This window comes from Arachis hypogaea, chromosome 9 (genome assembly GCF_003086295.3).
Source record: "Arachis hypogaea cultivar Tifrunner chromosome 9, arahy.Tifrunner.gnm2.J5K5, whole genome shotgun sequence".
Taxonomy (NCBI): domain Eukaryota; kingdom Viridiplantae; phylum Streptophyta; class Magnoliopsida; order Fabales; family Fabaceae; genus Arachis; species Arachis hypogaea.
In genome coordinates, this window is record NC_092044.1 from 6,494,213 (window position 1) to 6,521,618 (window position 27,406).

Below are 27,406 nucleotides of genomic sequence, written 5' to 3' on the forward strand. Positions count from 1 at the left end.
CTTTCTCTCCTATATGTGGCAATTTAATGATGGTGAAAACTCAGTATGAAGTTAATAACTGACAGTCGTTAGATGAAAATTTAATCAAATCAGTTAAATCATCTAACGACTTTCGATTATTAATTTTACGTAAAGTTGACTGCACCTGAATTTCCACCTTTAATGATTTATATCTGGCTAATATAGTAATAAGATTTACAAATTAAAAGGTACCTAATATCTCTATCTCTAGTACAAAAACATTTTAATTCTGATGCATTAAATTCATATAATAAAATTATTTTTATTTAATATAGAATTACGTAATTAAATATATGTATAAAATTATTTTATATTAATAATATATTAAATTTAAATTCATATAATATTATTATTAATTTAAATAAAATAAAATAAAATAAAATATATTTAATTTTTAATAACAAAAAGTAAATATTATCTAAATATCAGTTCTTATTAGAGACATTGTTATATAATTGCTTAACATAATTATATAGAAATCAATGGTAGTATACATTCCATAAAAATACAAATATTCTAATCAAAATAAGACTAAAGAAGGAAATCCTTTTATATTAACGAGAACGATAATCTTTTCATTGGATAAAGGCACATGAGAAAATTTGATGAAAGCAAAACTAAAAATATCTTGAATTAGTTTGATTGACCGGTGGATAGAAAACATTGTGGACTTGGAACCGCAACATGAATTTTATGATGTGGAAAGTGTAAGGTGATACCTAACAAAGTAGATACCATTATGGCAATGTTCTACGGTTCCATTTACAATATAGCAAATGTGGCAACCAAATCTACGACCGCAATAATATTATTGTCACTGTCAAAGCACTAATTCCAACATAGTGAAAGTTTTGCTGTCCAAATCAAATGTAACCAGACACGACCTTTCCGTCGTCTAGGAATGTTATGCCCCATGTTATTTAAACATCACAAAGTAAATATCGATTTTTTACATTACAAAGATTTCAAGCTGAGGAAATTAGAATAATTTATCTATTAGAGTTCAATGCACATTAAAATTCAATGATGATAATGCGATCATTGTTGACACAATGCAATAAATCCAATTTGCAAAAACTGTTCTTCCCCGAATTTTTATTAACATTGATCTAAAATGAGTTTCGTTTTACTACCTTTTGGAGCATAGTCCATGGCTGTTGCTTGCTGTAAACACTGTGTGTAGAAGGCAACTTCAACATCTAGACTGCTGAGAGACGGACTAAATACGGAGATTGAGGGGTGGATTTGAAATTTAAAAAGTTAAATGAGAGTATTTCTATAAAAGAATATTATAAAAATTTCAGTCTTCATCCTTAAAAATTTCAAAAATAAAATTTTAGTTTCAGCCTTTAATCATCAAATACAATACTCAGTTTCAATCCTCAATCTCAGTTCCAGAAAACAAGCGCAGCCGTAAGGTTTTCAAATTTAATAATCTCATGTCTTTAAATTGTGAGGTTATTGAATTTTACATGATCTGCCATTTATGTCACCCCACTTTACTAAAATATTTGTTAAATCTTTCATTTAATTTATTTTGAAAAATGTTAGATGACTAACATTTTCTCCTTGTATTTGCCTTACATTTGAGCTAACAATAACTAACTCATATTTTTTTTTCTACCAAAAGTATTAATTTCCTAACATTTCCCATTAAATTTTATGTGTGCCTTCATCCTTAATGTTATTTGACACACACTTGCACACATTCAAAAAGGGAGAGGAAATAAAAAGAGAGGGAAAAAAAAAAGTTAAATAGCTGCAAGGGCCTGCAGGGTTGATTTATTCATATTGTCAAAAAAATTGTAATGATCTTCATGTCAACATTGATCTTTTTCTATGAAGGAAAAAGAAAACAGAAAAGATTAATCGTCTTATGAATGAGAATATGGTTGCAAGCTAAAGTGTGATTGGAATACGAAGCCCATCATAGCTCAATTGTACATCAAGGCCCTCAGATTCCAATAATTTTGTAAGATAGTCATTCACTTCTTCATGATCCATCAGATGCATCATACCTTCAAATTGCCAAACAAGGAGAAACTGAACATAATTGTGCTAAAAAGAATTACATGGAAAATGGAATGCTGACTTCCAGCATTTTTAAAGTTATTTCTCCTAACAAGGATGCTCAGGCTAATCAATGTTACCTGTAAAGAGTGTCCTTTTGGGTTGAACTTTTCGGACTTCATCTAGCGCCTGAAATCCGGAAGATCAGAATACTGTTAGAACTGGACTTAGAAAGAGAAGAATTTTTACATTGTATAATTCATTGGTGGCATTTGCCAAGAACCCTGGAAGGATTATCCGTCGACGAGGACAAAGACAGTAGGATGGCAGAGATACTTTTTTCACGTCCCTCCTATTTTCGAAGTACATAAATTAACTTAACATGTAATGTCCCTTTGTTTTGGAAGTACAAAATATTTGTTTCCATCCCTTTGGCCAGAAATGTTTTTGTTCCTAACATCTTGTCTCCTTTGTTTCAGGACAATAACCAAACACTAGTTTCCCATATTTCAAGATTCTGTAACTAATCCCCTTCTCATCCTTTGTTTATATTCCTACATATATACATTAACGTTACTTCATTTCTCCAAGAAAAATTTAACAAATGTAAAAGAGGTTACCCTTGGAAGTCCAAAATGTGTGGCAGAGGAGCGATCAGGCCGTAGAGCGTCCTGTATAAATCGTACACCAGATGAGCAACGGAGAAATTTGTAGATCATATGTTTTTGTTAGTTAATGTAAAAATGAAGCAATGTTTATGACACGATAGATAGGATGGTAGTGTGAGTCACCAATATTAGAATTTCACAATCCTTCAAAAGCGGATAAGTTTCTTCAGGAATATCACTGACATCACTGCATATTTAGACATAAGAATCAGCTCATATATATTGATGGACTAGACCGAATTGCAAGAACTTTTCTGCTTATAGTCAATACACAAGCATTACCTTATGTAACAAATATTACCGAAACGAAATCCAAGGGACCGGTAACCTTTGCCATGCCACACTGGTAATGGAGTAATCTGTAATTACAACAATCAAAGAAAATCAGACCACACACCATGCACAAGACACAAACATGGCCAGAAATCAATTAATTAATTGAGCGATAAGTGAGAAGATAAAGGATCTGTTTGTGCCAGATTTTCAAAAAAGTGATTTTACAACTTGATTTCTTTATAAAGGACTAAGAAACAAACTTAGAACTATTACAATTTTTAGTAAGATTGACCTTCAGTCCATGTACAGAAAATGGTTCTTCAGATATAATATTGAATTGCAAGTCTGAGACAGCAGCACCAGTCGTGATGACACTAGTATCTACTAAATAATAATGGGTACTCTTCATCACCTGCATATTTCAGTGTAATGAATTCTTAAAAGAAAATCCTCAAGACATATCTCAATAGTTGTTCATTCAAGTAACACATGGTGAATGAGTCAGGTGGTCATTACTCATTAAAAATGAGCCATAAGCTTTCATTCTTTTTCCTCTCAAGGATAACAGAAGAGGAACTCCAAATCCACAGCATAAGGGAAAGTAAATATGCAAAAAGGACAAGTCAAGCTTATTATGCTCCGTCCTGAAATTAAAATATTTGAGAAGGAAAAAGGTTTAAAACTCTACCCTAAAGCATTTCTTGTGCTGCTACACTAATTAAAGTAATGCAATAATCTTAAAAGTGCAGGGTATTTTTGAAGTCATCACATGTGATGTGAAACTTCCCAAATCCCAACCATGTCTGATTTCAAATGCTCACAGTGAAATAATATTTGAACACTTGGATTTAAAAAGATAACATTTGTAAGAGATTTGACAGAATTTTCTGACACAACTCTGACCTTCAGACTATAGAAAAGGAAAATTTCATTTTGTCAGAAGACTGCTGTATTTGAGGTTTCAGAACAAATCCCTTTCAGGTAGGATAAGAAAGCTAGATACAGTATAGTACAAAATTTGAATCCTCCTAAACTTTGAAAAAGACTCACTCAGTTGCTGTATAAATCTTTTTTACCTTCAATATAATTAGTTGCATAACTTCCACAAGAATATCCAGAGAAAGCATTAAGACTAGATATATATACTTGAATAGTCAACAAGCTAAGGTTGAAAGCAAGCTGATTCAAATGCAGCAATTTCAAGTGTCAATACATCACAAAATTCTCATGAAATGAAATGATGATTTCTTTAATATATTGCAAAGATGTAAGAGGCTATTCCATCTTCTTTATTCCAAAAGTCACACACACAAAAAATAACACGCAGAAAGTAAAATAGAAATTTTAATTTTAGAAGGGAAGCATAGGAAAGTGGACCTCAAAATCACGCTTGGCCACATATATTGGAATGTGTGGCTGAACATTGTTTGTCCAATCTCTAAGATCATCAAGACCTTCGAAGAAGATAGAAGCAGGGTCAGATCTAAATGACCAAGCAGACTTATTATTTGAAGCAAACATTAGACTTTTCATGCTGATATTACTTATCCAGAGAGAACTAGAAAGTACTGTCAGAGACCTCCAATTGCATCTGCATGTGAATGAGTGATAATTACTGCATCAAGTGTTCTTATCCTGAAAGAAAAAACACTAGTTAAAGAGAGATAAAAAGTGAAGTAAAACAATTGAACAACAAGAAGAACAGAAAGAAAAACTGCATTAATACAAGAAGAAATGCCGCTGCTGCTATGACAGAAAATTTGTACTCGTATTTTAATGTATTCTCTCTTAAACTGCTTAGTATCAAAATACAATCTAGCTATTTGATTATCCCTCTTTATTTTGCATGGGTATTTGGTAATAACACAAACCACTACTCATGCTCCCATGCTTGACAATGAATAATAACCTTACCAAATGCCACTATTCGTATGTCTTATTCAAATACTTTACCGACCAACCAGTTTATTTACCCTTGTTATTAATATTATATAATATTTTCAAATTTCCCTTAATTTTACTAAGAAAAATAAAAAAAAAGGGCAGTCTATTGAAAAGCATCCCGTCTTACATAGGGTATGGAGAAGAGTCACATCTAAATGGTAATGTAGGCAGCCTAATTTGATACAAGCACGAGTGGCTAATTCTAAAGCTTGAACCAGTGACTTTGAAGTCACATGGAGACAACTCAACCGTTGCTCTCAAACACCCTTTCTTCAAAGAAAAAGAAATAAAGCAGACAAAAAGAGAATCCATCTCAAATAACTACATAGAAACAGCTTAAGAATTTAACAAGTGAACTAACCCAAATGCAGGAAACCATTGCAGAGCACTGTGATAGAAAAATCTGCAATAACAATAATAATAAATTGTAATCAACACCCAAATGAACCGCACATGATACAATGTTGTCGGGCTTTTCCTTGAAACAGATTTTATAAATGCCCTAAAATCAGAATTACAGTTTCAGAAACTTAAATGTACCTGTTCAGACATCACACTATTTCCTAACACACAGAATGTATATATAATGACTAGACAGCTCAAACCTAACTAATATCCATATATCAAAGACTATAACACAAGGAAAATTCATTAACTCACAATTCTATAAGGAACATGCATATTGTAGATATCAAAGTAGATCTAGCAATTCAATGTTTCAATTCATTGAAGGCTTTTCTATCGCAGAAAGCCAGAAACATTAAACTTTCTTCAATTATTCATAGATCAATTTTCAGCTTCTTTGGCATATAATAAAATATATACTGGAAGCAGTTTGAAGGAAAGCTACAAATTTGACCATGCAGGAGTAGTAAAGCCACCCTTTACAAATACACTTTTTTTCATCTAGTCTAACACAATATACATGAAGAAAACCCTACACCATGGAACAATATCTCTTGTTCTCCAATCATTTGTTTGTTTGCTTTACCAAGAAGACCAAACCAAATATCAGCCATCACTCCAGCCACGAACATTAAGGACAGAAGTGCATCAGGTTCATCCAATCCTCTTTCCCGCCTTCCCGGGTATTGATCTTTATTTCTATATTATGTACACTCTTGGCTCCTTCCCCGCTTTCCAACTTTCTAGTTCGTCCCTGCTTCTTTCCACTTCCCCTCTCATGAAAATCTATACTTCTTCATCATTACCCCAACAATTCTCTCCATTATGGACCTAAGGCTCCGTTTGGTTGATGTATATGATGAGACATAGACACAAAGACATAGACATTAAAGACATTGACATAAAATATTTGTGTCTATGTATTGTGTTTGGTAAAAATAAAGAACAAGACACACATATTTTAAAAAAACTGAATTACCCTTCATTCTACCACAAGTTTTACTATTATTACTGTACATCCATTATCCCAAACACTACATGTCATCACCATTGAATTTTTATTTCTTTTAATATTTTTTATTTCTTCTAATATCATCTTAAATTATCATTCAAATATTAAATATATATATTTTTTTGAAAAAAATAAAAAACAAAAGCTCAGAATTTATCAAAGGTTAATCAAAATTTAAATAAATAAAAAATTAAATGTACAATTTTTTTTTGAAGAAAATAGAAAGATAAATTTAGTTATAGAATCTAAAAGAGGAAGAGAAAAAAGAAAGATTTGGGGAGATAAGAGGATAAATTTTTAAATTTCAATAAAGATAAAAGAGTAAAAAATTAGTGTCTCACAAGTTGTGTCTTAGTGTCTCACCAAATTGGAGGTACACAAATTTAATGTCTCCGTGTCCATCCGTGTCCTCCCATGTCCTTCGAAAATCTATGTCTCACCAAACCAAACAGCAGACATGTGTCACCGTGTACCACTGTGTCTATGTCTCAGTGTCTATGTCTCTCAAACCAAACGCTGCCTAAAATCACGCACTTATTTCCAGCAACTGCAAGCGGCATGCCACAATATCTCAATTCTCAAGTGTCCATCAAAGTTGTAATTACACATCCCTGAAGGCCATTGGGAGCACCTTATATTCGCAGCCTAAGTTCTCAACAGTTACCTCACTTGTTCTAATAAATACCTGCATAGGTCTAAAGTTTTATTATGATTCATTGCTGCATCAAAATATCCCAAAAAATTTAACTAAATCATCTATTGTCTGCTTACTGTAATCCAGTACGTGTTCCAGCAAGTCTTTATATGTTCAAAAACATTCTAAATTTTGGTGATGGGACAAATGTAACGCCATCATGAAATCGTATACTTGGACTAACATCAAAACAAAATAAGTATAAAGCTCATCCTAATCCCTAATCTAACATAATTGCAGATCACGCACAGACTAAAAACTTACTTTCCAGCATCTATAAGAATGTTGTGAGTTCCTGAGGAGCCCGGGTGACGAACGAGGATGCTCGTGTTAAGTCTCCTATTCTTATTGCCCGGCTGAGCAGCCTTTGAACATACCTACAACAATCATGAAAAATAGAAATCTTAACAAAACCCTAAACATTCACTTCCATTGCAGCAAAATCTTAATTATTTTTACCAAAAAGTTTTTTTTTTCTTCATTGTACCGGACATTTTTTCAGAGGATTAGTCAAGCAGCTAACTCTAGGTATCCCTTCACTGGTTCCAGTCCCCATGAATATAATCTCTGCCTGATCACCAGGTAATTCAACCCCAATATCTCCATTTGCAGAAGCTGCAGCAGCAAATAGAATAAAGGCAAAAATCAACACAAATTTCACCTAATTCCATATCAAATTAAGAATCCGAACAATCCAAAAGCATAGTTCTAGCTTCAATTAAATAATATCAGAGTACAATCATGCAATCAAATTATGATAATAAATAAATAAGTGGAACAAAATTGGAGAGTAGTTAGTTAGATAGTTACTGGATTGGAGGCGAGAGTGAATGGGAAGGAGAAGAGAGACGGAAGAAGGAGAGCGCCAACGGGAAGAAAAGGGAAAGCGATGAGGAAAGGGAATGGAGGCGAAGGAAGGTGGGAAAAGCCGAATGGAGGGAGCAACCACCATTGCTAAGCAGACCAATCGGCTTCGTCGGACGCGCACACTGAATACTGGATCTTACTTTCTTTCTGTTGTGTGTGTCAGAGACACTGCAAAAGTATTCCTTTTCTCCAACCTGATTCTTCCGAATCTTTTTTTTCCAAAATAATTAACTAAAGAATAAATGACAAACAAGTCCTTTGAGTTTTTTTTTGGGTGGACCCAATGGCCCAAGTGTACAATGTATACAATGGGCTAAACCCGCTAGGGAGCCAATGGCCTAAGTGTACAATGTGTACAATGGGTTAAACCTTTGGTTCATGAATAAAAACATCACCCACACTATCCAAAATAACCATCCGAATACCAAGAATAATAAACATCTCATGTCATAAAATCACTCATCCTAAACACTTAAGTTAATTTTGGAGTTCACCAAAGATCGAACTCTTGACCTTTCGGATCTAGAACTCTAATACCATGTCATGAATCCACTCATCCCAAAAGCGTAACCTGACATGACAATGTAACACTAATGGTCATATCTCTAATACTTCCTAAACCTTCATTGTACACATTGTACGCTTAGACTATTGGCTCCCTATACTTTTCCTTTCGTTTTTAATCATTGAAAAATACTTTATCTTTAAGGTAGCGTTTGTTTTGAAGTATTAGGACAAAAATTGAGAGATTGGAGCTCAGTATCATGTTTGTTGGTCTAGAGACTTGTACTAAAATTTCAATCTCTGCCTCTAAAATTTCAATATATCGATACCTCAAAAAAGTGGGAACATAGGAGACTGAAATTTTTGGAAACGGAAACTGAAACTTTTAAAAATATTTTATACCTAAAATATCCTCACTTCAAGTAATTAATTTCAACTTTGTACAAATTAAATTAGAATTTCATCCTTATTTTAGTCTTTGTCTCCCATTTTACACCAAACACAATACTGAAACTTATTTCTATCTCTGTCTCTCAATCTCAGTCTCTTTTAGTCTCTGTCTCTCTTTCAAACGTTACCTAAAAGTTGGACAGATCAGTCCCTCCGTTCAAATGTCTCCATCACATCAAACGGAAAAGTCTGACGTGGCTCCCGTAATGCTTGTCACGCGTACGCGTGAATTCAGCATATCCACATTTCTTCGTAAATTATCCACTTTGTATGCTTTTTTTTCATTTCTTTCAAGCCATTCTTGCCTTCAAAACTTTAAATCACTCAAACAAACATATCAAGGTATCGAATGGAAAAAAAAAAGTAAATTAAATTTAGCCCTAACCCATTACCCTTGAAAATACCTTTTGATATTTGTATCCATACATTGATATATGTTGATTGGTATCAATGTTGATTGGTAGAAGAAGAGCAAGCCTTAAAATGCAAGATTAGTAGAGAATTGAGAGAATCGACCCTCAAATACTAGAGAGATTAGAGTGCAAACATTTCCGGTGAGGTTCGATGCTCAATCTCTTGTTCCTTGCTTTTACGAGCTTTCTTCTTGCAAGTATATTTATACTTCATTTTGAGATTTGAATTAGTAAAATTCATAAATCATCATACTATCTTAGCCCTACTTGTTCATATATGTTCTTGGAGATTGAATTTCTCCTAAATGTGCTTAATGATTGAAAACATGCTTTCTAGGCTATTAAATTGTTAAATTTAATTTACTTTTCTCCCATTCAATATCTTGATATGTTTGTTTGAGTGATTTAAAGTTTTAAAGGTAAGAATGGCTTGAAAGAAATGGGAAAAAAATGCAAAGTAAAGAATTCATGAAGAAATGAGGATTTGCTGAATTCATGGTGACGCGTACGCGTGAGAGGAAGTCTGCCAGGTGACACGTATGCGTGACAAGTATTACGGGAGCCATGTCAGACATTTTCGTTGGGTCTGACGAAAGCATTTGGACGGAGGGACTGATCCGTCTAGCTTTTAAAGACGTCAGGGAGTTAAAAGTATTTTTCAATGGTTTGGGACGAAAATGTCTGCAGAAAAAAAGGTCAGGGACCTATTTATCTTTTATTCTTAAGTAAAATATAAATGGGTAGTGGACAAATTAGTCTCTAAGTTTTTAATTTGTGTAAAGTGCTCCCTCAAATTTAGCAGAGACCACTTATATGGCACTTATTTGGCGTGTTATGTGCCTATGTGTCAATACAATGTCGTTGAGGAAGCTTTGTATGTTCATTGTAAAAAAAAAAGTTGACAAATAGATTCTTATTGCCTAAAACGTCAGCATTTTAAACATTTGAGTGTAGTCTCTGTGTTTAAATGTAATTCAAAAAAATCCATATGAATTCCTACAGTTGCCCACAAGGCCACAACGATTACAGATTTATTGGTCTAAAGTAATTTATAAGTTTCTTATAGATAATAAAAAGTTTTTTTTCCCAAAGGCAGTGACATGTATTATTATATTACTAAAATAATTGAAATTGCCCAAATTTAGACTTACGATGCAATAGTGAAAAGCAACAATAGCGTAGCTTCGGAATAATTGAAAGGGTAATAAGAAATTAAAGAAGATCTTTCAAAGATTAGGGTTCAAACTTCTCTGTGGGTGGCGTTGAAGTTCGTTGCATAGCTTTACTCTTCTGTTGGTTTGTTTGAAGACTCTCAAATTTTGTGATAGCAAAAATATTAAGCTCAAAATTGCCATAGTGCTATTGTGCTATCTTTTCTTTCATTTGTGTCCACCACTCCCAAAAGGTTGTCATTCTTTGCGGATGTAATGAGTAGTTAATAGATGTTCTCTTTCACACTTCTTGAGCCTCGGTACAATAGATTAGGCAATGGGAGATTGATTCCTCTTCCCTGTGGCAGACGGGGCACTCCCCCAATATTTCTGAAAACTTGCGGTGAATATTTTGTAAAACTGGAAGGCGGTCATGCAGCGATTTCCAGAAGAAAATCTTTATCTTATGATGGATTAAGAGTTTCCACATTCCCTTCCACAAGGAACTTTGTCTGAAGTAGTCTGAGTAGCTTTCGATTGGGTGTGGAAGAAATTATTGGCAACTTTATACCCTGATACAACAGAATATTGGTGCGTATTACTCAGAGTCCAATGTAATTTGTCTTCATCTTCCACCAATTGAATTGTTAATATTCGATTACTAATGTCCACAGGAAAAATCTCTTGGATGAGTTGTTGATTCTAGCTTCTCTGTTCTTGGTTTATTAAATCCTTCACTCTGAAAACTGGTAATGTTGTGTTTTGTAGGTACACTGCCGGAGGTAATGTACAATCTGAATGTAGTTGCTGAATTGCTGACTAGACCTAGCAGCAGAAAGGCCGCTATTCCTGCTGACTAGCTTATCGTGAACTATGCTACGCTCCATTCGCTTGCTTGCTACTCATTGTAACTCCGCATTCATTAGCTCGAAAGCCAAAAAAACAAGGCAACTTCAAAAGCTTACTCTTCTCCTTTACTGTACCAATAGGTATGGGAGCTGGCCTCTGATGGACTCAAATTCAAGGCAAAGGTGCATGAGGAACTAAGAGGTTGCGGATCTCGGGCCTTCTGCAGCTTTTTGGCACAGCCACTAGTGGAATATGTAGAGCATAACTCCTTCTCCATGGAGGAGGGCTGGTGCAAATAATCCCTCATTATTGTGTAAAACTCTAAGATAGGCCGATTCTCTCGATATGCAGTAGGGAGCTTGTAGAACACCAAATAAGCAATGGCAAGGCTGACCTATCTTTTCTTTCTTGCTCATTAGAATTGATATTGAATCTAAATTCTAGAGAAAGGAAAAGAGTAGTGACACTGATAGCAAATTGCACAAAAGGCAAAAGCTTTGGAAGTCGCTCGAGAGATGGAGATAAGCGAAACACTTGACTTTACAGAGTACCATCGATGGTGGACGGAGGGTCTAAAGAGATCTTACAAAGGAAGTTGCTCGGAACTAGAGTGAAAGCTTTCTTTCGAAGTCATCAAAAGGATCTTAGCCAACTGTTGACTGGCTTACGAAAAGCACTTTAGAGACACTGATCCCAGGGAAGACATAGGGCCTTCCTCGGTAAGGTAGCGAGTGGATTTGGCAAACGTTGCCAGAGCAGGGAGAATGTAGGTCTATCACAACAGGATCCCAATCCCCCTTAAGGTACAGGGGGTCATGGTGTCGGTAAATTGGTGTATATGCCATCTTGGTCTAGTTTAGAATTGACCTTTATTCTAAATCCTGCTTTCTTGTTAGCTGGGAACCCCTTCCTCTAAGAAGCAGAAAATGATCGATCGAAGATCTCTATTGCAGCCCTTTTTCCACCACTTTTCTGTCTTCGATGACACTTCTCCATCCCCAAAAAGGTAATACTCCAACCTCTGCTTTCATTACATCAAAGTATTTAAAATTTACTAACAAAATATATGATACAATTTATACCTATCCTTTATGCATATGCACCATTGTATATAAATTACTCATCATCCCTAAAAAAAGGGTGGTAAGACAAAATGATAAAGAAGAAGACGCACAACATCACTCATGCATTTTTCTAAATTAAAAATGAAATTAAATATGTAAAGAATATAATTTAAATATTGAGAAGATTCAATATGTAGAAGAGTTGTGATAAATTAACTTGTATGAGATAAAAATGATAAAATTTATAAATAAAAAATTATAAAAATTTAAATAAATAGGAACAAAATAAAAGAAATTTAAGAGATGGAGCACGGTAAAAAATACTAAGTATTTTATAATTTATAAAAAAACAAAGAGTAAAAATAATGCATCATAGGAGAAAAAAAGTATTATCGAATGGAAGAACAATTAATAAAAAAACGAGATTCTCTTCTAGTATATATAAATTTTTTACATGAATAAGTTATAAAATAAAGAAATAGGTAAAAAAAAAAGAAGGAATGCGATTGTATTTTTTTAATAAATTAAAAAAATATTTATGATCATATAATTGATGGTGACCATATAATTATTAAACAATAAATTGTAAAAAAATATTAATATAAATATTAGATTTGATATTAAAAAATAAAATAATGAATAAGATTCTAAAATTTAAAATAAAAATATTTAAGATAAAAAAATAAAAAAATATAATTTGATAAATAATGACTCAAACAATAACGTGACAATAAATTAAATCAAGTAATATATATTTAAATTAATTAAATTAAATAATTAATGTAGTGAATTAATTATAATTGTTTGGACTGCGCTGAATAAAATATTTTAAATAAATAAAAATATCTTATAAATATATTATGCAAAAATTATACCATTTTTAAAAATTATTAATCAAAATACATAATACAAAAAGATACAAATTAAAATAATATAAACCTATTTATTATAGTCAAATCAAATAATTAATATAATTAATTAGTTATAATTAATATAGTCAAATAAAATATTATATAATTTGATATTTATCTTTATTAAATCAAATAAATAATTAATTATAACACTTAAAAATCAATAATTAAAATACATAAAATAAAAAATTAATGCAAATAAAATAATTTATTTATTTCATTCAAATCAAATAATTAATATAGTTGAGTAATTATAATTAATGTGAGCAAATAAAATATTAAATAATTTAATATTTATATCAATTAAAGTAAATAAAAAATTAATTTATTAATGTGTTTAAATAAATAAAATAAAATAAATAAAAATACCTTTAAAAATATGCTACATCAGCTATATTATTAATTGAAAAAAACCTGATTTTAATAATATTTAATAGATTTGCTTGACTTATGGTTGATAAATGAATTAGTTTCCAAAACCGAATCTAGTGTCAAAATTCATTAACATAGTTGCATTATTACTTATTAGCCATTAAAAATGTAAAAACATCGATCCATAGATAACAAAGAGATCAATTTAAGTGTTTCATCCGAGTGACCTATTACTCATTTTCAATAATAAAAAAATCTATAAATAATTAATTTACTTAAAACCTTGTGTACATTCAGAGAAAAATAGTTAAAAACGTAATTATCCTAAATAACCTTATTTATCTTTATTCTCTAAAAATGAACTAGCTAGTTATTATTTCCGCTTAGAATGAAAATCAGTATTAAGCCAGCATTAACACACGACAAGATGACCTTGCTAATTGTTTGCTGCAACAAAAAAACGCTACACAACGCATCCTTCAGAATTCAGATAACAACGCCAGCCAAAAAAAACTTCAAAACTGCATGTAACAACAACTGTACCTTACCAATATAAAAAATAACGGGGACATGCAGAATTTTAACAGCTTGCATCCTCTTTCTTCCGTCAAAAATCTCACTTCATTTTTCTAGATTTCCGATCCCAAAGGCACTGAATTTGAGCTTCTTGCTAATCACCGCGACGCTTTTGACATTCAGATGAAGATGGAGGTCGATGGCAATGAGGCGGTGTTAGACCTGGACTTGTTGGAGCTGCCGGAGGTGCCTGCTTCGGCTCTCAAGAGTAACGCCGCTCTTCTGGAGTCTCTCTTCGACCAATGGCTCTCTCTTCCGGAGAGCAATCGACTCATAACGACTTTATTAAACGAAGCAAAATTGAAGAATGAAACACTCAATAATTTGTCTAATTTATCATCAAAAGGTCTTCCACCTCTCTCGCCAAAATGCACGCCATCCCCTACTTCCTTGAATCGCCCCGCGACGCCGAGAATCGACCTCTGTAATAATATGAAGGCTGCTAGCGATGACAATATACGGCAGTTCTACTTTGAACATGGGCGTCCAGCACCACAAGAGATGATTGAAGAATGCAGGTTTAAGATCTACGAATTATTCAATGATTACGGGGAAGAAGCGGGACACCTTATGCATATGAAAGAATTCAAGTTCGTTACGAAGGAAGTTTGCGACCTGCCGTCCTTCTTCTCGAAGGTTCTGTTCAGAAAAATCAACAATAATGAAAATCACGACTACCTCACGAAGGATGCTTTCTATGATTATTGGATCAATAAAAACTTGCTGACGTGTGACAAAGCAACTAAAATATACAGAATTTTAAAGAAGCCAGAGCTCGATTACCTTACTCATGACGATTTTAATCCGGTGCTATACGAGCTTCTAGAAACTCATCCGGGGCTAGAGTTCTTGAAGAACACACCTGATTTCCAAGAAAGATACGCAGAAACCGTAATATACAAAATATTTTACTACGTGAATAGATCGGGTAACGGTCGAATTACACTGCGAGAGCTGAAGCGTTATGGCAAAACCTTGATTGATGCAATGGATCAAGTTGACGAAGAAGATGACATTAATAGGGTTTTGAGATTCTTCTCTTATGAACAATTCTACTCTACATACTGCCAGTTTTGGGAGCTGGATTCGGACAACAATTTCTTGATAGAAAAAGAAAGCCTTATCAGATACGGTAACCATGCTCTTACCTATCGAATCGTGGACAGAATATTCACCGAGATTCCAAGAAAATTTACCAGTAAGGTTGAAGGAAGGATGAGTTATGAAGATTTTGTTTACTTCGTGACTGCTGAAGAGGATAAATTAGCTGAACCAAGCCTTGAGTATTGGTTAAAGTGCATCGATCTAGATGGAGATGAAGTTCTAACAAGGCATGAACTGCAATTTTTCTATGAAGAGCAATTGCATCGAATGGAGTGTTTGGGACTTGAGCCTATATATTTTGAGGATATATTGTGCATGATGTTTGACATGATTAACCCTAAGAATGAGGGTTATATCACTCTGCGTGACCTCAAAGGTAGTAAAAGCTCTGGACATTTTTTCAATACCCTGTTCAATCTAACTAAATTTCTCAAGGTTAAGGTGTTTTAGGGTCACCATATATATGTAGTTTTTATTATTATTTTAGTTCATTGTTGTTTGATTTCTATAGCTATTAAATTTAAGGACGGAGAAGATAGAAGATGTTAAAGTGTATAAGAACCACATTTAAATTAATGATGATAAATTAGGTGTACAAAAATAAAACACCTACAATCCAATTGCACAATTTTTTTTTTTATATCGTGTTAATGTTTTGTTCGATATTTGAAACTCAATAACATAATATTTGAGAATACTAAAAAAAAACATATATAATGATTTTTTCTAATGTTATCCTTGCGCTATTATCACTGAAATTAAAAGCAAATTGTAACATCTTTTGATCTTCTAACAAGAACAAAGTTTTATGGGCTAAAAAAAAGAATTTTTAAATTTTACCAGACCAAAATTTTAAAATAAATAGATATTTTACGGGGCTAAAATATTTTTTTTTAAACACATCTTGCTTGCATTGTGATTGAACCATTTTCATCAATTAAAAAGGCAGAGTTTCGAAACTGATGTATTCATGTTTTCTTGGGCTACTATCTCTGAACGTTGTATTTCTTATTTCTCAAGTTCATCTATATCTGTAATGGCACTTAGCGAAGATTGATTCACATGGATTCCAATCGATTTGGTAGGTAAATTGTTCTACAGTTAATATACTCAAATGAACGAATAATACTCAAATGAACGAATAACAATATGTATTAATCATACAGACAAAGTAAAAATTACAAACAAGTTTTATTGGATCCACTATATCTCAATTGGCAACAAATACTGTAAAAAAAAATACACAATCAAAAGAAATAAACACACCATGGTATAACCTAGGCACTATGAAGTGAAGCACACATCAAATGGTAATATGATAGGAACTATATAGTGGTACTTCATGACATATAATATGATAGAAGTGACTATAGTATAAATCTATGGATTAAAATTCCAGGGACTTTGAGTTCCATTTGCTCTAGCATAAATGGCAAACTCTGGTTTTGGAACTTTGAGAATTTTGGCAATTCTGACTTGAAAATTAAGGAAATTTAGGTGATTCTGATTTTGGAATTTCGGGAATTTTAGGCAATTCTGGCTTAGGAATTTCAGGAACTTTTGGTAGTTCTGGTTTAGGAATTTCAGGGACTTTAGGCAATTCTGGTTTCGGAATTTCAGGGACTTCTGGTAATTCTGGTTTTGGAATTTCAGGGACTTTAGGCAATTCTGGTTTTGGAATTTCAGGGACTTCTGGTAATTCTGGTTTTGGAATTTCAGGGACTTTAGGCAATTCTGGTTTTGGAATTTCAGGGACTTTAGGCAATTCCGGTTTCGGAATTTCAGGAAATTTAGGAAATTCTGATTTTGAAATTTCAGGGACTTCATTAGGCAATTCTGGCTTTGGAGTTTCAGAAGTCTGAGGTAGTTCTGGCTTAGGAATTTTAGACAATGCTGGCTCTGGAATATTAGATACTTTTGACAATTCTGGTTTAGGAATTTCAGGCTTGAAAATCTTGGGAACTTTAGGCAACACTGACTTAGGAATTTCAGGAACTTTGGGTATCTCAGGCTTGGACATTGGTGGTGGTAACTCAACCTTAGGCAGTGAAGGCAATTCTGGTTTTGGTAGAGGTTCAGGCTTGGGGAGCTCAGGCTTTGGTATGTCTGGAATCTTAGGAAATGGTGGCAACTCTGGCTTCGGAATTTTTGGCACTTCTGGCTGCGGCATAGAGTCCATGAGATTGCGTGCCTCTGCAATCATTATATGGCATGTAATTGAAGAAAAAGTTAAGAGCAAAAGTGGTAAAATTGCCAATGAAAATTTGAAAGAAGCCATGGTTCGATCTAGCAGATGATGATATAGCTTCAAGATCTAAAGGATTTCAAAGCCTTTTGGTAGTTATGGTTATGATGATATATGTGCGTGTGATTTTGGCCTTTTATAGATATGGGTTCTGTGACACTAGTGATGACTAGAGTACAGGGTAGTTCAACTTCCTGCCTCTTAAAGTCTTAATTAATAATATTATTGAAAAGAGTACGATTCGTGCATGCACTTCCAATGCAACTTTGATAATTAGAAAAAGGGAGCTACTCAAATGAAGATGCAAAAAACATCTTTTTATGAAGATGCTTTGTATAAAAGTGTGATTTATTGATTTGGCCACACTTCAAATAAAAACAACACTTTTATAACATATCAAAATCTAACCCTACATTCCATTATCTAAGGGTCAAAAAGAAAAATCATCACATGAAGACAATTATAATATCTTCATGGGAGTACCCACCTTAGAAAAATTAGGTGACTTAGATTTTGAATATCTTATTGCTATTTGTTTCAAAGTTTCTCTGCAAGGTGTAACCAACATCACCAAATTTTAGCCGCCGCATCACTTTTATTTATTTAATAGTACTATTTACTAATTATTATTTTAAAAAGATATTATTTAGTATATATATTCACATATATATCATCATACATTATTAAAAGAGAAAATTCATTGCAGTAGTTCTATTTTATTTTGGGCCAATTTGGTTCTTGTTAGAAACAAAGAAATTCCGGTGAGATGGTATTGGATTATTGATTGATGCATTATGACCTATCAATCAATATGACCTATCAGTGATTCTTTCGTTAAGATAAGGACCGTTTGTTAGAAGTTTTAAAAGTAATTTTTTTAAATTTTTGACTTATAAAAAATAGTAGTATTAAATATTAATGTTTGATGTAATTTTTAAAATTAAATTACAATTTTTTAAAAAGTTATTTATGAACTTATGGAGAAGTTAAAAAAATGACTTTTTTTCATAATATTACTACTTTTTATCACATTTCTATAAAATAAGTATTTTTAGAACTAAAAATTTAAATACAAAATAATTTATTTATAAATTATTTTTAATATAACTATTTATTGTTTAAGCTATTTTTTCAAAAGTAACTTAATTAAGTTGTTTATTCAAATTGGACTTTAGAGCCGTTTCTATATGTTGATAATAATTGAAATATCAATATTTATTATATAAAGTCAAACATATTAAATTATTAAATTATCATTAATTAATATTTTTAAATGATTAAAAATTATTCTAAATATTTTTTTGTGAGTAGTCATCCTATCTATTCTCCTAATTAATAATTAATGTACAATAATATTTTTATGGATCTCCTTAATATTTTTCACTTTGTATAGTCTATATCATGTAAACATACTTTTCAACGGGATTAGGAATCCTTAAGTTGCCATTTATATGCCAATACTTACAACACCCCTGGATTAGTATGTTAGTGCTTCACAAAAATCTTAGTAATTATATGCTAACTATGAGTTAAACTCCAAAGTAGTTCCTGAAATTTACGGTTTGCATCAATTTAGTCCCTGACTTACCAATTGTACCATTTATGTCCTCGACTTTCTTAAAATTGCACCAAAATCGTTCCTAACCACATCTCCAGACAAATTAACTGCCGTCGGCAGTGACATGGCACTGAGAAGCCACACTGGCATAGATAACGGGAAGCTGAGGTGGCAATTGAAACTGTTTGACCCAATGTGGTCCCTATACCTAGTTTTAATCCCAATTTCTACCATGGCATCGTTACCCCTCTTCATCTTCTTTTGTCTGCCCAGCAACATTCTTCATTGTCTCAGTTGTTGTTACTCGTTGAACTGAAACAAAAACCATGATTGGGTGTGCGAGCTAGGGTCAAGGAAGTAGCTCTACACGATCGACGACGAGAATGCGGAGTCGGACCAGACCGTCACGGGTACCAGAGCGGTGTGGGTGCGGCTGCCGGCCGGTGCTTCGTTGGTCCGGAACAACTACCAACCCAGATAAGCCCTTCTTTGGTTGTCCAAATTACAATGTGAGTTTTTGGGGTGAAAAATTGATTACTGATTTTCTGTTCTTTCCTTCTTATGATATCTCATATTCAGACTAGGGGCAAAACATGGTGTGGATTTTTTCTCTGGGCTGATGATGTAGAAGAAGAAGAGGAACATGAAGGAAGAGTGGATGCAACTGCAGTTGACAATGAGCAATTCAGAGTTAATTTAGCCTGGAGGATTGAAAAATTAGAAGCTGAAGTGAGGACCCAAAAATCTATGATACAATTCTTAGGCATAGTGGTATTTTTCACTGTAGTTGCTGTATTAATTATGACTTTGAAATTCTGAAGTTCTAACAATGTTGTATGTAATGTGTTCATGGATGAATGAAAGTAAGAAGTGGTTTTTTATCTTCAGATATATGCCCTGTTTTTGATTGAGTGGTTATTATAAAGAGAAATAATTACATATCATCTGACATCATAATAGCATAATGCATAATTACAAAAGTAGCAAAGATAAACCTGTTTGAGTTGCAAAACATTAAAGGAATAGAAGAAGTGCCACAGCATAGTTATCAAGACTGACAATACAAAAGTTATGACAATTATCCTAAACAAAACAACTATCTAGTAACTGCCTTTAACAAAATAACAAAGTACTGTCCTAAACATCCTAATGTCAAAGTCATGAATTGTTCTTTTTCCTTGGTGCTTTGAAACCGGGAGTTGGAACAAACTTCATAAAATTGTGCAATCTGAAAGATGTAGCCACACTAGCTCCTTGCATTGGATCCACACCAATGGATTGAGGTGGTGGTGAGCTCCTCCTTTTGGTGGGCAACTTCTGTGGCCTTGATGGTGGAGGTGCAGCAGGTCCTGCTATGTCCTACAACAGATAAACAGTTCAACACATGAGTCAAGATAACAACAAAATTATACTTTTGTTATGTTGTAACGTGGAGAAGTATGTTAACTGTGATCCTTCGTAGTTTGGTTGTGATATGTCAATCTCCACAGCAGGAGGTTCATCAGCTGGTGCAGCAGCAGTTTGAGGTTGAAGGCCAGCCTCAGAAGCAGAAGGAGCAGCATTTGTTTTGGCTTTATCTGCAGCAGCCTTTGTAGCTGCAACAGCAGCAGCTACTTCATCCAGTCTCTTCTTTGAGTACCCTCTCCTAGTATGCCATTTTACCCCACAATACCTACATATGAATGGCTTCAAATGCCTTTTCAAACTTCCACTAGGTTTAGCTTTCTTATTACCACTGTTGCCCTCATCAGCATCTTTTCTCCTTTTTTTTGTCAAAGCTCCAGGCCTCCTCCTAATGTTAGGGGCCTGTGGTTGAGTGTATAAGGATTTCTCCCACAATGATTGGCCAAGAAGAGGGTTAATGTGATGGACATAAGTCTTGTTGTATGCCTCTATAGTACACAGTTAGTGACAAAAGTCTTCCGGCCTCTTGTTTACCCTTGCAAGGGCAGCACAGGCATGAACACATGGAATGCCTACAGTTAGTAACACAAACATTCAGTGTTAGACAATCACAGTTTTTAGTATACACAAAATGTTAATGATGAAATTAAAGAGTTTGAGGTGTGTCACCGGTCAGCATCCAGAATTGGCAAGTGCATAGCCTTTTTCCAAGATCCACCACCATGTTTGTTGGATGGCCATGAACCTTAAATTTTTCATAGTCTTCATCACCGGTCCAAATAGGCATCCAGTTCTTTGATTCTTTTCTGATTTTATCTAAGCGACTTTGAATTACAGGGGGAGTATGCCAACATGATTTACCGGTTTTACCTTATTCTTCGCAATAGTTCTCATCACAAACATTCTCACCTCATCAAATTTAAAAGTACATGAAATTTAAAAGTACATTATTCCATCAAATTCACTTACATCCAGAGAATCAAAGATTGTTAAAAGTACATGAAAGTTAACATTACCTTCTGCATATCAGAAATAAATCACCATCCATTAGTTTTTTAGTCTCCAAGATCAGCATGAAGCAGCTCCAGGAACCATCTCCAAGTCTCTGTATTCTCTATTTCAACTATAGCCCAGGCAATCACGTAAATGTGATGATTGGCATCTTGTGCAACAGCAGCTAAGATCTGACCTCCAAATTGTGTCTTCAGAAATGCCCCATCAAGCCCAATCAAGGGGCGACAACCTGCCTTGAATCCCATCTTGCAACCATACAAACAGACGTACATCTTATCAAATATGACGTCTCCATTTGGTTGAGGTTCGACACATAACTGCACCGTAGATCCAAAATTTGTCTTGAGTAAAGTTTCAGCATAGTCCCTTAGTTTCACATATTGTGCCTTCTCATCCCCGTATACTACATTCCTTGCATCTGCCAGTGCCCTTGCAATAGAATTTCTATCAGAATAAGGTCACACTTTGTTCTGAAGTACACAACAGCCTCGCATTGCTTGAAATTGGGGTATTTCCTTACCTTTTTCACTAATTTACTAGCAACCCAAGCCCTATTAGCAGTCCTGTTGGTGTTCTCCCTTGCACAAGTATGGTCGTCGTTGAAAGTCTTGATTTGCCAACATGAGTCATCACAGTCCCTTGAGGCATACACAATCCAGGCACACTCTTTCACTTTGCACACAGCCCTGCATCGAATTTTGTCATTTTTTTAACTTAATTCTCCTCCCCTCTTGGATAGTATACTCTCTTACAGCTTCTCTAAACTCATATTTGGTGTTGAATTTCATACCTACTTGTAGATGTAGCTCACTGAATCTTGTATCATTTCTAAATATTGGAAACTCATCTGACTCCTCATCAGATTGAAGCTCATCCTCAAAATTAGGAGGAGTCTTCATCTCCTCTGAGTGCCAAGAATTAGCACCATCAGACTCTGCACCTAGGTCAAGTGCTTCATACACATCAACAATCTCTGGAGTTCCCACAAATTCCAAGTCCACCTCTCCATCTGACACATCTTCAACTAATGCATCATCTGGTTGCATTATGTTCTCTTTTGTCTTAGCAGTAGCATATTTAGCTCTCTTGGTGTCCTTTACTTTCTTATTTATTGGTTTGGACATACTTGAATTATCTTCACTGCTAGAGCTATCTTCTTGTATTGGCTTAAAGGAACTATCCTCTGAACTATCATCATCACTGGAATCATCATTTATAGTTAAGTCAACATGAAGAGCTCCCTTGCCCTTATTAGCAGACCTTCTATATGATCCAGCAGCCTGAGATCTTGTAATTCTCCTTGGTAAAAATTGAGGTTTGGACTTCATTTTTGAGTTGCCTTTATCTTTGGTTGTGGAGCATGCCTTGGTAGTCTCTCTCAGCTTGGTTTTCAGGCTTGGGTTGGGTTTTTGATTAGGCTTTGCATTAGAATTGGGCTTCAGATTGGGTTTCTCATGAGCCCTAGCAGGCATTGGATTTGGGGTTATGTTATCATCAATGGGTTTTAGAATAGTGGCAGGGTTGGTTTCAGGGGGAATTGGAATAGGATTATTTATGGGGCTTGGGTTTGCATTTGGGATAGAATTCGGTTCTGTAGTTGGGTTCGAGGTGTTACCATCAGCTTTGGGACCCTCACTTGTGTTCTTCTTGCTCACCAAGTCTCCCTCACAAGTATCATCAAGCCATACTACAACCTCATTCCCTGTAATCACCTCTGCTGTAGACACCACATGCTCAAAGTACACATCAACAACTCCATCATTATTCTGTGCAGCAAAACACATCTCTCTTAATTCACCATCAGATGTAACAGCCCTCAGTCCACCATCTAAGCTCCTCCCAGGAGGCAGCCACCAACACTGATGTATGTTGTTATACCCAAGCTCCTTGTAATAGTTTCTTACAAAGAACACATCTAAATCTTCTAAGCAAGTTCTGTTATCTGGTGAGTACACTAGTATTCCATCATCATTTTTTTTAAATGTTCCCCCATGATGGAACATGATATCCATCAAAGTCTCCATCTGCATTATGCAAAAAACCAAATTGAGGAACCAAACAATCAGATTCACACATGCAAAAACAAACATTGGCATTCAATCACTTATAAAACACCAGAAATACCCATCAATCAACCCAACTAAGATTGCATTCAAAATAGAGCATGGAGAAAATTTCTCCACTACCCACAAAATCCTAACAGATAATAAAAAACTTTCAACTTTCATCAACAAAAATCAAAATTTCACCAAACACAGACATTGGTGCTATTCTTTTTGTTGAAAAGCATTATTTTTTTACTGTTCAGACGTACCTTCGTGTGCTCGTGATTAACTACTTCTCCTTCCTTCACCAACAACGATCGCACAACACTCTCACAGTGGCAGCGAACTCCACAGAGCCAAACGTTTTCAACCTTCAAACCCTATACAGTGGCTAGAACTCAGGTTTTCATGGTGTATTGTTTTGGTTTTCAGAAGACGAAGAGGAAGATGAAGTGATCATGGAACTTGGGTTATTTGGGTTTTGTTTCTAAACTTACATGAAACGACGCCGTTCCATCCATCAATAGTTTTAGCACCAACATTGACACTCCAGCGTGGTACTCAGCATAGCTTCTCAGTGTCAGATCACTGCCGGCAACAGTTAATTTGCCCGGAGATGTGGCTAGGGACGATCTTGGTGCAATTTTAAAAAAATCGAAGACATAAATAATATAATTGGTAAATCAAAAATTAAATTGGTACAAACCGTAAATCTCAAAGATCACTTTGAGGTTTAACTCGCTAACTATTCTTACAAATTTGGTTCGGAGACCCATGATTATGGATTTTTTGTTTTAGCGCATTTTTTTCCTACAAAATTCGAATGCGTGCCCATTAATAAGGTGACAATTTTAATTTTTTACCACTTATCTAACTAGAAGACGATATTAGTAGCTATACATACTTTGATAGATGTGTTCCCCCCCTACATTTAATAAAAAATATCCATATATTATCACATTTCGAAAAAGTTTATAATGGTGGCCAATTTCTCATATTTTTTAATGTTAAAGGGTAAAATACACATGACAAAAAAGTTTACTTTATATTGATAAAAATCAAGGTGGCATGCATCTCGTCATCACTTCATTATGTATTTGCAAAATTTTGACACGCTGACTATAAAGTTACGTTAACTTGATTTTGTTTCTCTCATATAAGTTACATGTTGCAATTATTTCTTTGCTAGGTGTAACTAAAGTACCAAACTTGAGCCGACTACTGTGATTATTTTTTTGTTGAGCTAATTCCCCTTCAACTTTAATTTAGACTCTGATGAACATGCAGAAGTAATCTTTGAGGTTTTTGATACATGTAGATGTAAGAGTTAATATTGCAAGCGTGAAAGAGTGTATGAAATAAAAAAGAGTAAAAATTTTATCAGATAAAAAATTCGTTATCTTAATATTTTAAAATTTTGAGTTGAATATGATATTTTTTTCATCTTGTATTCGATCTTTTACTTGATGTCTCTCCGATAATTGAAATTTCTCTACGATAGCCCATTTTCGATATATCGATGATAATAAGATTTGAACATATGAGTTCACTATATCCCTCTTAGTGGCTTTAAATTACTACAATTTGATATCCAAGTTTATTTTATTTTTTAATTATGTAGAGGTTTCGCAGACTGATCAAGAAACTTAAAAGTAGCACACAAATCAAAATTAAAACTTCAATTAAAAGATCTTGGAAGGCATTTCGTGTTGAAAAATAACACCAAGTAGTACATTATTGTAGTAATTTGAACATAAAAAAACATTTTATGATGACTAATGTGAGTGTTTTAAAATAAGATTATTTTCAGTAAAAACTCATTCTAATTTTTATTTGATTCATTATTTGTCATAAAAAATAATTTTATATTAATTTTTATGTCATAAATAAGAACTAATTTTTTTATTAAGAGAAACTAAATTTAATCTCTATTATGATTTTATTTAATTAATTAAAATAATTAAAATTAATATAATTATTAAATTTTTATAATAATATTATTAAAATTTATAAATTAAAAAAAATACTTTTTTATTATAAAAAATTAATATACTATATATATAATATATGTTATATATATATATATATATATATATATATATATATAATATACTAATACATATGTAATATGTATTTAAGTATTTTAATTTTTTTTATTAATTTGTCACGTGACAAAATTTTATTAAATGTTAAAAGTTTTTCTTTAGAAGAATTCTCTTCTTTGATAAAAAGGAAGGGACTCTCTTAACCCTCCACTCCAATACACAGAAGTTTTTATATATGTGAAGAGAAAATTTTTATGAGTTTATATTTATTATTTATGATACAAAAATTGATGTATCGGTATTTTTTATAATAAATAAATTATAAATAAAAATTAGGATGAGTTCTTCACTTAAATTTGTCTAAATTTTTTTATTATTTTAATTATTATTTATAAATTTAAGTCTCTAATGTTTTTCACCTCTCTATGTCTTGTACATTTTTAAAATGATATACTCACAGAGACATCAAAGGTTTAATTACTCTGCAGGTCTCTATAGTTTTACCGAATTTTCAATTAGGTCCCTATACTTTTTTTCTTTTCAATTAGGTCCCTGTACCTTATTTTTTTAATTAAGTCCCTGCTGTCAGTGTACCGTTTGAGATAACAGAATATTCTTCATAAAAAAGGAATATTCTTGGCAATTAGCTGTAGAGGCTTGGTGAAGTAATCTGAATTTTTCCCTAATACCCAAATAACCCCTCGCATTTCATTCCTAAGAAAAAAGAAACCCTAAGTTTCTCTTGTCTTCTCCGTTTCCTGCCTCCGTCGACGGCGTGTGTGTCTGCCATCGACTGCAACAGACGGTTGCCGGTGTCCCCTCCGTCGCCTTCTCTCTGCGCTGGGCCCTTGTGCGTTGTTGTTGTCAGAGGTCTTCTCCACGGTTTGTCCGGCCAAGGCGTCTTCGTTCCGTCGCGGTGAAGGCCCTCGCCTGGAGTCACCGTGCCGCACGTTGCTGAGCCTCCGACCACGCCTCTGCTCCATCTCCCTGCATTCAAAGTTTCTGCAAGTAAGTGACAAAGAAAAAACCTAATGTTTTCAGTATTAAAAGTTGATATTTATGTTATTTTTTTCAAAAAAAAATATGGCATTGTTTGACTGTTGTTGTTGTGATGGTGGTACTTTAAATGGATTCTACTTCTATTTTTATCAAATAGATTTTGCTTTTAATGGGAGATTTGTGAAAGTGTAATGTATGCTGATGGTTTCAACTTATGAAAGTCTGAACCTTTTTTTTAAATTATGTGATTGAATGGAGATAATATGGCATTAAATGATGAATTTTATTTATTCTTGAATGTTGATTGTTGTGGCTGTGCTGATGTTGCTTTAAATGGATTATATTTCTATTTTTAATACCTGTAAGGATGTGGGACTCGGATTTTACCATAGACATACACCATGTGGCAAGTTTCATGATTTAGGGAACGGGCTAGAATATTTGGGGGGAAAGGTGTTGGAAGATATGCATTTTGAACTCGATGAATGGAGTTTGCAAGAAATAGTTAGTGAGTTACAAAAGTTAGGGTACAAAGGGAATGTCAAGATCTGGTACTTTGAACCAGGCTGTCAATTGAGCTCGGGTCTCAGAGAGTTGATGAATGATGGAGATGCCATGAGAATGGGTAGGTTATTAGTGTCGCAAACTGTTAAGCATTGCTCGGTGTATGTTGTTGATGGCTGTAGGAAAGGTAACGGTGTTGAGATATGTTCGAATGATAAGGACTATGTGCCAACTGAAGCTGAGTACAATGAGAGTGGTTTCGTAGAAGTAGAGGTTGAATGTGAATTAGAAGCGTCTAGTG

At 33.8% G+C, this 27,406-nt stretch overlaps 3 protein-coding genes across 4 annotated transcripts; 1 reads left to right on the forward strand and 2 right to left on the reverse strand.

The window, feature by feature from the left end:
- Positions 1-1,772: 1,772 nt before the first annotated feature.
- LOC112710145 (putative hydrolase C777.06c) lies at positions 1,773-8,129 on the reverse strand. 2 transcript variants are annotated; one of them, XM_025762260.3, is made up of 12 exons: positions 7,841-8,129; positions 7,518-7,645; positions 7,295-7,407; positions 5,281-5,322; positions 4,555-4,610; positions 4,353-4,429; positions 3,268-3,387; positions 2,982-3,058; positions 2,823-2,886; positions 2,652-2,702; positions 2,172-2,220; positions 1,773-2,039 (listed from the first exon to the last, which is right to left on the reverse strand). In XM_025762260.3, the coding sequence occupies exons 1-12, from the start codon at positions 7,980-7,982 to the stop codon at positions 1,921-1,923; spliced, it is 1,038 nt and encodes a 345-aa protein (XP_025618045.1). In that variant the 5' UTR covers positions 7,983-8,129; the 3' UTR covers positions 1,773-1,920. The 2 variants fall into 2 exon arrangements, with proteins under 2 accessions (XP_025618045.1, XP_072058528.1); XM_072202427.1 differs by lacking the exon at positions 2,652-2,702 and having other exon boundaries at positions 2,172-2,243; positions 2,796-2,886; positions 7,841-8,102.
- Positions 8,130-14,297: 6,168 nt separating this feature from the next.
- Positions 14,298-15,741, forward strand: LOC112710146 (probable serine/threonine protein phosphatase 2A regulatory subunit B''delta). The gene has a single exon (XM_025762261.3). It carries the CDS (start codon positions 14,311-14,313, stop codon positions 15,739-15,741), a length of 1,431 nt encoding a protein of 476 aa, XP_025618046.1. The 5' UTR covers positions 14,298-14,310.
- Positions 15,742-16,425: 684 nt separating this feature from the next.
- On the reverse strand, positions 16,426-17,642 carry LOC112710147 (uncharacterized). The gene has a single exon (XM_025762262.3). The coding sequence runs from the start codon at positions 17,567-17,569 to the stop codon at positions 16,775-16,777; it is 795 nt and encodes a 264-aa protein (XP_025618047.1). The 5' UTR covers positions 17,570-17,642; the 3' UTR covers positions 16,426-16,774.
- Positions 17,643-27,406: the final 9,764 nt, after the last annotated feature.

Excerpts from the sequence above, each read along its gene's own strand:
- LOC112710146 (XM_025762261.3), top strand. The coding sequence starts at position 14,311 with ATGAAGATGGAGGTCGATGGCAATGAGGCGGTGTTAGACCTGGACTTG.
- LOC112710145 (XM_025762260.3), bottom strand. The coding sequence starts at position 7,982 with ATGGTGGTTGCTCCCTCCATTCGGCTTTTCCCACCTTCCTTCGCCTCC. Across the intron at positions 7,408-7,517 it reads ATCCTCTGAAAAAATGTCCG|GTATGTTCAAAGGCTGCTCA; the intron begins GTACAATGAAGA and ends TGATTGTTGTAG. Across the intron at positions 5,323-7,294 it reads ATTCTTATAGATGCTGGAAA|ATTTTTCTATCACAGTGCTC; the intron begins GTAAGTTTTTAG and ends TTGTTATTGCAG.
- LOC112710147 (XM_025762262.3), bottom strand. The coding sequence starts at position 17,569 with ATGGCTTCTTTCAAATTTTCATTGGCAATTTTACCACTTTTGCTCTTA.